We start from the raw sequence: 12,962 nt of genomic DNA, 5'->3' as shown, positions 1-12,962 counted from the left end.
CCAGTTGTGGGAGTATGGGTTCGAGTCACTTCTGGGGTGTGAGTTTTCAGTTGTATATAGTCCTGGGGACCATTCAGGCTTGTTTGCATTTGTGTTCCTCACGTGTGCCCCAAAGAATGAGGTGATTTGATAAAATGCTATGCCCAAGATTACCATCCGAGTGCCGGCGGGGAAGTGGTTCATATAGCCTCGGCTATCACTTCCTTTTGTCCGGTCGTGAAGGTCAAGCGGATTAAGGCGTCCCTGTACATACCAGTTGTGGGAGTATGGGTTCGAGTCACTTCTGGGGTGTGAGTTTTCAGTTGTATATAGTCCTGGGGACCATTCAGGCTTGTTTGCATTTGTGTTCCTCACGTGTGCCCCAAAGAATGAGGTGATTTGATAAAATGCTATGCCCAAGATTACCATCCGAGTGCCGGCGGGGAAGTGGTTCATATAGCCTCGGCTATCACTTCCTTTTGTCCGGTCGTGATGGTCAAGCGGATTAAGGCGTCCCTGTACATACCAGTTGTGGGAGTATGGGTTCGAGTCACTTCTGGGGTGTGAGTTTTCAGTTGTATATAGTCCTGGGGACCATTCAGGCTTGTTTGCATTTGTGTTCCTCACGTGTGCCCCAAAGAATGAGGTGATTTGATAAAATGCTATGCCCAAGATTACCATCCGAGTGCCGGCGGGGAAGTGGTTCATATAGCCTCGGCTATCACTTCCTTTTGTCCGGTCGTGATGGTCAAGCGGATTAAGGCGTCCCTGTACATACCAGTTGTGGGAGTATGGGTTCGAGTCACTTCTGGGGTGTGAGTTTTCAGTTGTATATAGTCCTGGGGACCATTCAGGCTTGTTTGCATATATATATATATATATGCATATATATATATATATATATATATATATATATATATATATATATATATATATATATATATATATATATATATATATATATATGTGAGTGTGTGCTTGTGTGTACTCACCTAGTTGTGTTTGCGGCGGTTGAGCTCTGGTTCTTTGGTCCCGCCTCTCAACCGTCAATCAACAGGTGTACAGATTCCTGAGCCTATTGGGTTCTATCATATCTACACTTGAAGCTGTGTATGGAGTCAGCCTCCACCACATCTCTTCCTAATGCATTCCATTTGTCAACCCTTTTTGACACTAAAAAAGTTCTTTCTAATATCTCTGTGGCTCATTTGGGCACTCAGTTTCCACCTGTGTCCCCTTGTGTGTGTGCCCTTGTGTTAAATAGACTGTCTTTATCTACCCTATCAATTCCCTTCAGAATCTTGAATGTGGTGGTCATGTCCCCCCTAACTCTTCTGTCTTCCAGCGAAGTGAGGTTTAATTCCCGTAGTCTCTCCTCGTAGCTCATACCTCTCAGCTCGGGTACTAGTCTGGTGGCAAACCTTTGAACCTTTCCCAGTTTAGTCTTATCCTTGACTAGATATGGACTCCATCCTGGGGCTGCATACTCCAGGATTGGCCTGACAAATGTGGTATACAAAGTTCTGAATGATTCTTTACACAAGTTTCTGAATGCTGTTCGTATGTTGGCCAGCCTGGCATATGCCGCTGATGTTATCCTCTTGATATGTGCTGCACAAGACAGGTCTGGCGTGATATCAACCCCCAAGTCTTTTTCTTTCTCTGACTCCTGAAGAATTTCCTCTCCCAGATGATACCTTGTATCTGGCCTCCTGCTCCCTACACCTATCTTCATTACATTACATTTGGTTGGGTTAAATTCTAACAACCATTTGTTCGACCATTCCTTCAGCTTGTCTAGGTCTTCTTGAAGCCTCAAACAGTCCTCTTCTGTTTTAATCCTTCTCATAATTTTGGCATCGTCCGCAGACATTGAGAGAAATGAATCGATACCCTCCGGGAGATCATTTACATATATCAGAAACAAGATAGGACCGAGTACAGAGCCCTGTGGGACTCCACTGGTGACTTCACGCCAATCGGAGGTCTCACCCCTCACCGTAACTCTCTGCTTCCTATTGCTTAGGTACTCCCTTATCCACTGGAGCACCTTACCAGCTACACCTGCCTGTCTCTCCAGCTTATGTACCAGCCTCTTATGCGGTACTGTGTCAAAGGCTTTCCGACAATCCAAGAAAATGCAGTCCGTCCAGCCTTCTTTTTCTTGCTTAATCTTTGTCACCTGATCGTAGAATTCTATCAAGGCTGTAAAGCAAGATTTACCCTCCCTGAACCCATGTTGGCGATTTGTCACGAAATCCCTTCTCTCCAGATGTGTTACCAGGTTTTTTCTCACGATCTTCTCCATCACCTTGCATGGTATACAAGTCAAGGACACTGGCCTGTAGTTCAGTGCCTCTTGCCTGTCTCCCTTTTTGTATATTGGGATCACATTCGCCATCTTCCATATTTCTGGTAGGTCTCCCGTCTCCAGTGACTTACTATACACTATGGAGAGTGGCAAGCAAAGTGCCTCTGTACACTCTTTCAGTATCCATGGTGAGATCCCGTCTGGACCAACAGCCTTTCTAACATCCAGATCCAGCAGGTGTCTCTTGACCTCCTCTCTCGTAATTTCGAGCTCTTCCAAGGCCTCCTGGTTTACATCCCTTTCTCCTAGCACAGTGACCTCACCTTGTTCTATTGTGAAGACCTCCTGGAACCTCTTGTTGAGTTCTTCAAACACCTCTTTGTCATTCTCTGTATATCTGTCCTCGCCTGTTCTAAGTTTCAATACCTGTTCTTTCACTGTTGTTTTCCTATAGATGTGACTGTGGAGTAGCTTTGGTTCGGTCTTGGCTTTGTTTGCTATATCATTTTCTAAACTTTTCTCTGCTTCTCTTCTCACCCTGACGTACTCATTCCTGGTTCTCTGGTATCTCTCTCTGCTTTCTGGTGTTCTGTTATTCCGGAAGTTCCTCCACGCCCTTTTGTTCAGTTTCTTCGCTTCCATACATGCCCTATTATACCATGGATTCTTCTGTTGCTTCTCGGATTTTTCCCTTTGGACCGGGATGAACTTGAACCATAGGTATGGGTGTGTGTGTGTGTGTAATTACCTAAGTGTAGTTACAGGATGAGAGCTACGCTCGTGGTGTCCCGTCTTCCCAGCACTCTTTGTCATATAACGTTTTGAAACTACTGACGGTCTTGGCCTCCACCACCTTCTCCCCTAACTTGTTCCAACCGTCTACCACTCTGTTTGCGAAAGTGAATTTTCTTATATTTCTTCGGCATCTGTGTTTAGCTAGTTTATATCTATTACCTCTTGTTCTTGAAGTTCCAGGTGTCAGGAAATCTTCCCTATCGATTTTATCAATTCCTGTTACTATTTTGTATGTAGTGATCATATCACCTCTTTTTCTTGTCTTCTAGTTTTGGCATATTTAATGCCTCTAACCTCTCCTCGTAGCTCTTGCCCTTCAGTTCTGGGAGCCACTTAGTAGCATGTCTTTGCACCTTTTCCAGTTTGTTGATGTGCTTCTTAAGATATGGGCACCACACAACAGCTGCATATTCTAGCTTTGGCCTAACAAAAGTCGTGAACAATTTCTTTAGCATATTGCCATCCATGTATTTAAAAGCAATTCTGAAGATAGAAAGCGTGGCACAGGCTCCTCGCACAATATTCTTTATGTGGTCCTCAGGTGATAGTTTTCTATCTAGAACCACCCCTAGATCTCTTTCTTTATCAGAATTCTTTAAAGATTTCTCACATACTATATAGGTTGTATGGGGTCTATGTTCTCCTATTCCACATTCCATAACATGACATTTATTAACATTAAATCCCATATGCCAAGTGGTGCTCCATATACTTATTTTGTCCAGGTCTTCTTGAAGGGCATGACAATCATCTAAATTTCTTATCCTTCCTATTATCTTAGCATCATCAGCAAACATGTTCATATAATTCTGTATACCAACTGGTAGATCATTTATGTACACAATAAACATCACTGGTGCAAGAACTGAACCCTGTGGTACTCCACTTGTGACATTTCTCCAGTCCGATACATTGCCTCTGATCACAGCCCTCATTTTTCTATCAGTCAGAAAATTTTTCATCCATGTTAGAAGCGTACCTGTCACTCCTCCAATATTTTCCAGTTTCCAGAACAACCTTTTATGTGGAACTCTGTAGAAAGCCTTTTTTAGGTCCAGATAGATGCAGTCAACCCAACCATCTCCTTCCTGTAATATCTCTGTTGCTCTGTTGTTGTTGGTGTGTGTGTGTATGTGTGTGTGTGTGTGTATGTGTGTGTGTGTGTGTGTGTGTGTGTTTACTAGTTGTGTTTTTACGGGGGTTGAGCTTTGCTCTTTCGGCCCGCCTCTCAACTGTCAATCAACTGTTTACTAACTACTTTTTTTTTTTTCCACACCACACACACACACACACACACCCCAGGAAGCAGCCCGTGACAGCTGACTAACACCCAGGTACCTATTTACTGCTAGGTAACAGGGGCATTCAGGGTGAAAGAAACTTTGCCCATTTGTTTCTGCCTCGTGCGGGAATCGAACCCGCGCCACAGAATTACGAATCCTGCGCGCTATCCACCAGGCTATGAGGCCCCATGTGTGTGTGTGTGTGTGTGTGTGTGTGTGTACTCACCTATTTGTACTCACCTATTTGTGCTTGCGGGGGTTGAGCTTTGGCTCTTTGGTCCCGCCTCTCAACTGGCAATCAACTGGTGTACAGATTCCTGAGTGTGTGTGTGTGTGTGTGTGTGTGTGTGTGTGTGTGTACAAGTGTGGGTGGTTGGTAGGGACACTAGCGGGGTGTGGTGCGCAAGTTGTGTGTCGTGAACCATGGTGTGTGTGTGTGGCTGTAGCGACGTCTTACTCCATCTGCTGTCTTGGTAAACGTTAACGACACACGCGGTAGTTAAAAATAGAAATATACAAATGTAAAGAGAGTGACACGAACCTGCATTCAGGTGAGTCTCAGACACCTGTCCTAACCGACCAGACCACGGAACGATCAACCTGGAACTCTACTGAATTCACTAGGAGGTTCTAGAGGCCCCGAACCAGAGCCCAAGCAGGGTTTAGGGTCTCAAAAATCGCCCAGTAAATTCCGTAGAGTTCAGGGAAGGTCGACTTTTGTCCTATCGTGGCCGAGGAGGTTAGGGCAGGTAACTGGGAATCGTCAGAACGCTACCTGGTTGATACCTGGTTGATGGGGTTCTGGGAGTTCATCTACTCCCCAAGCCCGGCCCGAGGCCAGGCTTGACTTGTGAGAGTTTGGTCCACCAGGCTGTTGCTTGGAGCGGCCCGCAGGCCCACATACCCACCACAGCCCGGTTGGTCCGGCACTCCTTGGAGGAATAAATCTAGTTTCCTCTTGAAAATGTCCACGCTGGTTCGAGTCGCTCCATTGCCTCAAAATGATTGCCTCATATGTGTTTGTTTTGACTGAAAACACGACCATATTAAATAATTGTCTTGAATGTTACTCAGGTGGTGAGTTCCTGCAGTGTGACTGCAGAGTGTCGTGGGTGTCACAGTGGATGAACAAGAGCCACTTGCGAGTAACTTCCCGGGGAGTCAACCCTCAGTATTGTGGCCGCCCTCCTGAGTACCGCAACCTCTCCCTCCACCACTTGAGTTACAAGGACTTCTACTGCAACACCACCTTGGCTCTCCCCACCGCCTCCACACCTGTCCTTCCCATTACCTTCCCTCCTACAACACCATCCTTGTCCCGCCCCCTTGTCACCACAACCCTGCCACCGACCACCGTACAACCACAGGTCAGTAACTGACGTTTTCCATGACCAACCTACTACTATTCCTGGTACAATCACTACTAGTTTAAATTTTATTTATCATATATATATATTAATGTATTTTGGTAGCAATCTTTCGTGTAAACATATGTTGTTGAATATGACCGAAAGGGTAAGATTAATAATTCTAACACGAATCTTCTCAATATTTCTTAAGTTCTTCTTAACTGTCGAGGGTAATTGATAAATTAACTCTCCAAAATTCATTTTTTATTTCTGGTATGACGTCTGAACGCGTTTTGTAATGCTTATTACATTTACAAAGACGTAGTTTACATATAAAATACATCATAATTATACTCGTTTTGGGTGAGGTGATATGGCACAAAAGTTTTGGGTAAAGTGACAAAGCATATGCCAGAACACGAAACAATGGGTATACAATGGGTATGAAAACATATGAATGGAAGTAATTGCAGAAGGCCTATTGGCCCATACTTCCTCTTGCTACTCCGATGTTGGTTCGGGGTCTTGAAGTGGGTACAATATAGTTGTGCATTAATTGGCTGTTGATTGCTGTCGTTGACTTTTTGATGTGATGTCGTTGTTGATGTCGTCGTTGATGTCGATGTCTCCTGCGATTGCGGTATTTATCGATGATATCTGTGTTGCTTGTTAAGATTTCTCTGGAGAGTGTCTGGTTATGAGAAGAGATTATATGTTCCTTGATGGAGCCCTGTTGTTTGTGCATAGTTAATCGCCTAAAAAAGAGACGTTGTCTTGCCTATATACTATGTTCTTTGGGGCTTTCAGTCCCCAAGGAGGCATGTGAAGTCATAGACGACGTTCGTTTCCTTCAGGCGTTCTGTTTGGTGTCTGGGGTGTTTTCATGAGTAGGTTGGCCGTTTTTTTTGTAGTAAATTGTCAATTGTATTTTCTGATTTTTTCTCTGTAGGGATACCTTTCTTATCAGTATTGTATTTCAGGACCGTTTCCTCCGTTTTATGATCCGTCACAAAAGAAGTTCCTGTAAAACAGTGTAATAGGGGGTACAAGTGTTGTGTTAGTTGACTCTTCGGAGGTTGTATGGCATTTCACCTCTCTATTTATGACGTCTTCAACTTCTCTAAACCGTTAGAGAAGCCAGTGTTGACTAGGACCTGCCTTACCCTACACAGTTCTTCATCGACTTGCTTCCATTCTGAGCTGTGGCTGAGAGCCCGTCCGTCATAAGCGTTGACAACACTCCTCTTGTACTTGTCTAGGTAGTTTATATATATATATATAAATATAAATGGAAATGTTCGTTTGTTCAAAATCGATATTCACTGAAAGTTCTTCAGCGATTGCTTTGAAATTTTCACACAATGTTCCATTCGCATCCGAGCGAGTTTTTATATATTTAATATATAGATGTCACAATCTGTAACGGGAAAAAACATGCTTTTTTTTTTTTAAAAAACTGTGTTTTTCATTTGAGTGAAATCGTCGAAAACTCTTTACCGATTGCTTTGAAAATTTGACACAACTTAGCATTCGAATAGAGGTGTGTTTTTATATACCTACTATATACATGCCTCACCTATAACAGGAAAAGCATGCGTTTTTTTTAAAACAGTGCCATCTGTAGGACGTAAGAGCAACACATGCTGTAATCTCTGAAAGTTATTCTCCGATTGCTTTGAAATTTTGACACAATGTTCCATTCGAATACGTGCATGTTTATATACCTAATATTTAGATGCCACACCTGTGACAGGTAAAAATGTGTTTTTTTTTTTAAATAGTGCCATCTGTTGCACGTAAGTACAACATACGCTATTCAAAATATGTTACGATTTCATTTCAATGTTTCCGATTGCATTAATTAATTGATTTTTCATAGATTTTGATTTATTTTCATTTCGATTTATTTTGTGTGACCTTGCGTTGGAATTGAGCTGCGTTGTTTACCATAGTGTTCATTTCGTGAGTATAGTTTATTTGTTTCTTTTTTCATTTTTTTCATTTCGTTTTTTTAACTGTTCTTCTTATTTTTCAGTGGAATTGGTGGTGAAATTGAGCTGTGTCGATTGATCTGTGTTTGGATTGAAATATTTCGTTAGTATAACTTGGTTTTGTTTTGAAAACAAGAAAACGGTAAACACGTTTATTTCACAGCTGCAAATTTGCAACAAACTGCTATGAATCCACCGGCTACAATGCTAACTGCTTTCTTCACGTTATGCCAAAATGACAAGTTTGGAAAAACACTTATGTATTCGGAAGTGCCTACGTATTACACGTGGAATGTCAGTAGAAAATCATTTGAATAACGCAAACGAGGAGAGCGAGTCGACGGACAACCTGGCATATTGAAATAAACTACGATAGGCAGACATCCACCGTGCATCCCAATCAAGGTGAATGCTTCTTTCTTCACATGCCGTTGGTAAATGTGTCTGGATCAAGATCTTCCAGCAATTGAGATTTGTCAACGGCGTTACACATGCCACTTTCCGTAGTGAATGTCAAGGTCTGAATTAATTGGAGAACGACTGACATTGGGATGTATGCATTAATGACGCGTCCAAAACGTCACATCCAAATCAAATTCATGCATTCGCACACGGCTGAAGATATTATCCTTCGAATACACAAGGAAAATTCAAATATGAACATGGATTTCACAGCAGAAATCTACATCGAAGCGTTCATAATGATTGAAGATTTGTGCTTAGAAATCGCGAACGAAGTTCTCTATCAATTGGAAATGCCATCACCGAATCGATGTGCTGCTTCGTTCGATGTAGAATTGCGTCGTGAACAAAGTTACAACACGGGTGATCTGTTGTCGTATGTGCAATCAAATATTCCTAATCTAACGCTTGAGCGAAAAGGCAATTACAGTCAAATAATTCTAACTGTCAGTAACGGGCTTGGAGAAATCTTAGATGCGCCAGGAAGAACTGGTAAAATCTTCCTAATTAGATTGATTCTGGCAGCATTTCGATCCCAAAATGGCATAACCTTAGCTCTTGCATCGTCCGGAAAAATTGCAACATTGCTACCAGGTGGAAGAACTGCAACCTCGACTTTGAAATTGCCATTGAACATGCAATTCATTAAAACTCCCACGTGCAACATTTCCAAAGCATCCGGCACACGAACTTAACAATATTATTCAGTCTAACATTCAAAGCGAGGCAGTCACATACAAGTCCGTCAATACCGTTGAGAAAGCAGATGAAGCGGTTAATTATCCAACAGAATTTTTTAATTCACTCGATCTGCGAGGGATACCATCACACGTATGGCAGTTGAAAATCGGCTTGCCAATTATCATGTTGCGAAATATCAACCAGCCAAAACTTTGACACGCCACGCGGCATGCAATAAAAAAAATTCAAAGGTGAAGATGTCCTCATTCCTCGCATCTCTATGATTCCACCAGATATGCCATTTCAATTTAAGATATTGTAATTCCCAATTCAATTGGCGTTTGCAATCACCATCAACAAAGCTCAAGACCAATCTTTAGAATTGTGCAGTTTATATCAAGACACGGATTGTTTCTCACATGGACAATTATATTTTGCGTGTTATAGAGTCGGCAAACCAGACAATATCTATATCTCCACAAACAATTGCAAAACAAAAAATATTGTATACCCACAAGCATTTTAAAATTAAACATATTTGAAACGTGGGCTTTCTCTTTTCTTTCTTTCTTATATATATATATATATATATATATATATATATATATATATATATATATATATATATATATATATATATATATATATATATATATGTATGGGTTCGAGTCACTTCTGGGGTGTGAGTTTTCAGATATATATATATATATATATATATATATATATATATATATATATATATATATATATATATATATATATATATATATATTATTAAATATGACCGAAAAGTAAGATTAATAATTCTAACACGAATTTTCTCAATCTTTCGTACATTTCTTTTCACTGTTGGAGGTAAATCAAAAATCAATTCTCCAAAATTCATTTTTATTTCTAGTCTGACGCGACACGAGCGCGTTTCGTAAAACTTATTACATTTTCAAAGACTTTAGTTCACAAATACACAACTGAATAGAACTTACGCATCTCCGATTTTATATCTACATTTGAGTGAGGTGGAAGGGGTGATGTGGCATTAACACAAGACAGAACAAGATGTGGCATGAATAGGGTATTAATTTCATCAACACAAGACAGAACAAGAGTATTAATAGGGTATTAATTTCATCAACACAAGACAGAACACGAAACAATGGATATTGAATAGAAGTGTTTGTAGAAAGCCTATTGGTCCATATTTCTTGATGCTTCTATATTGGAGCGGAGTCTTGAGGTGGGTAGAATATAGTTGTGCAATAATTGGCTGTTGATTGCTGGTGTTGACTTCTTGATGTGTAGTGCCTCGCAAACGTCAAGCCGCCTGCTATCGCTGTATCTATCGATGATTTCTGTGTTGTTTACTAGGATTTCTCTGGCGATGGTTTGGTTGTGGGAAGAGATTATATGTTCCTTAATGGAGCCCTGTTGCTTATGCATCGTTAAACGCCTAGAAAGAGATGTTGTTGTCTTGCCTATATACTGGTTTTTTTGGAGCTTACAGTCCCCAAGAGGGCATTTGAAGGCATAGACGACGTTAGTCTCTTTTAAAGCGTTCTGTTTTGTGTCTGGAGAGTTTCTCATGAGTAGGCTGGCCGTTTTTCTGGTTTTATAGTAAATCGTCAGTTGTATCCTCTGATTTTTGTCTGTAGGGATAACGTTTCTATTAACAATATCTTTCAGGACCCTTTCCTCCGTTTTATGAGCTGTGGAAAAGAAGTTCCTGTAAAATAGTTTAATAGGGGGTATAGGTGTTGTGTTAGTTGTCTCTTCAGAGGTTGCATGGCTTTTCACTTTCCTTCTTATGATGTCTTCGACGAAACCATTGGAGAAGCCGTTATTGACTAGGACCTGCCTTACCCTACAGAGTTCTTCGTCGACTTGCTTCCATTCTGAGCTGTGGCTGAGAGCACGGTCGACATATGCGTTAACAACACTCCTCTTGTACCTGTCTGGGCAGTCGCTGTTGGCATTTAGGCACATTCCTATGTTTGTTTCCTTAGTGTAGACTGCAGTGTGGAAACCTCCGCCCTTTTCCATGACTGTTACATCTAGAAAGGGCAGCTTCCCATCCTTTTCCATCTCGTAAGTGAAATGCAGCACGGAACTCTGCTCAAATGCCTCCTTCAGCTCCTGCAGATGTCTGACATCAGGTACCTGTGTTAAAATGTCGTCAACATACCTACAGTATATGGCCGGTTTCAAGTTCATGTCGACTAAGACTTTTTGCTCGATGGTACCCATGTAGAAGTTTGCAAACAGGACACCTAGGGGAGAACCCATGGCGACCCCATCTACTTGCTTATACATGTGCCCATCCGGGCTCAAGAAGGGTGCCTCTTTAGTACAAGCTTGGAGTAGTTTCCTCAGAATATTTTCTGGTATGTCAAGAGGAGTACAGGCTGGATCACGATACACTCTGTCGGCTATCATTCCGATTGTCTCGTCCACAGGTACGTTGGTAAACAGCGATTCTACGTCCAACGAGGCTCTTATCCCTGTGGCCCGTGTGCCCCGCAGTAAGTCAACAAATTCCTTTGGAGATTTCAGGCTGAAGGCGCAAGGAACATAAGGAGTCAGCAGGCCGTTGAGTCGCTTCGCCAGTCTGTACGTGGGTGTGGGTATCTGGCTAATGATTGGCCGAAGTGGGTTTCCAGGCTTGTGTGTCTTGACATTTCCATACGCATATCCAGGTTTATATTCCCCAATGATCTTTGGCAGGTGGAGTCCGGATTTCTTGGCGTTCACAGTTTCGATCAGTTTGTTGACCTTTGCTTTTAATTCGGCTTCGTTACCCTTTGGAACTTAGTTTGGTCAGAGAGTATGATGTTCATTTTCGCCAGATATTCGTCTTTTTTAAGAATGACATATATTGGCGACTTGTCACCTCTCCTGACAACTATCTCCTTGTTCTCACGAAGGCTTTTAGCTGCCGCTTTAAGCTCGGGGGACAGTATGGTGCTTCTGTAATTGCCTCGATTCTTTCCTCCTTCTGCAATAAGTTCTGCTTGTAAGGTATCTTTGGTAGTGACCTTCTTTTGTGTCTCGAGGTCGAATATGTCGTCCAACAGAATTTCCAACTCTACTTTCCGGCCCATCTCACTCGGTCTGGACATAACATGACAGTTTATGCCCAGATTTAGGAGAGTGACTTGGTCCTCAGTGAGGTTAATTCCTGCAAGGTTCAGGAAGCCATCTCTTGGTCGTGGAATTGCCATAGGTCCTCCATAAAATGTTGTTAGTTTCTTGATAATCCTTGTTTCAGTGCTGAGGTGATGTTGGTCTGTGAGGATATTCTGAGGAAACTACTCCAAGCTTGTACTAAAGAGGCACCCTTCTTGAGCCCGGATGGGCACATGTATAAGCAAGTAGATGGGGTCGCCATGGGTTCTCCCCTAGGTGTCCTGTTTGCAAACTTCTACATGGGTACCATCGAGCAAAAAGTCTTAGTCGACATGAACTTGAAACCGGCCATATACTGCAGGTATGTTGACGACATTTTTACACAGGTACCTGATGTCAGACATCTGCAGGAGCTGAAGGAGGCATTTGAGCAGAGTTTCGTGCTGCGTTTCACTTACGAGATGGAAAAGGATGGGAAGCTGCCCTTTCTAGATGTAACAGTCATGGAAAAGGGCGGAGGTTTCCACACTGCAGTCTACACTAAGGAAACAAACATAGGAATGTGCCTAAATGCCAACAGCGACTGCCCAGACAGGTACAAGAGGAGTGTTGTTAACGTATATGTCGACCGTGCTCTCAGCCACAGCTCAGAATGGAAGCAAGTCGACGAAGAACTCTGTAGGGTAAGGCAGGTCCTAGTCAATAACGGCTTCTCCAATGGTTTCGTCGAAGACATCATAAGAAGGAAAGTGAAAAGCCATGCAACCTCTGAAGAGACAACTAACACAACACCTATACCCCCTATTAGACTATTTTACAGGAACTTCTTTTCCACAGCTCATAAAACGGAGGAAAGGGTCCTGAAAGATATTGTTAATAGAAACGTTATCCCTACAGACAAAAATCAGAGGATACAACTGACGATTTACTATAAAACCAGAAAAACGGCCAGCCTACTCATGAGAATCTCTCCAGACACAAAACAGAACGC

General features: G+C 42.2%; 1 protein-coding gene across 1 annotated transcript in view; it reads left to right on the top strand.

The window, feature by feature from the left end:
- The window catches only part of LOC123745138 (uncharacterized), a 108,715-nt gene that overhangs the window by 12,819 nt on the left and 82,934 nt on the right, over positions 1-12,962 (top strand). The window contains exon 2 of the mRNA XM_069300380.1: positions 5,443-5,735. Coding sequence (XP_069156481.1) covers positions 5,443-5,735 — 293 coding nt within the window. The remainder of the gene's footprint in view (positions 1-5,442; positions 5,736-12,962) is intronic.

Source organism: Procambarus clarkii, chromosome 44 (assembly GCF_040958095.1).
Source record: "Procambarus clarkii isolate CNS0578487 chromosome 44, FALCON_Pclarkii_2.0, whole genome shotgun sequence".
In the NCBI taxonomy this organism is placed as follows: domain Eukaryota; kingdom Metazoa; phylum Arthropoda; class Malacostraca; order Decapoda; family Cambaridae; genus Procambarus; species Procambarus clarkii.
This window is presented reverse-complemented; position numbering and strand designations above follow the sequence as displayed.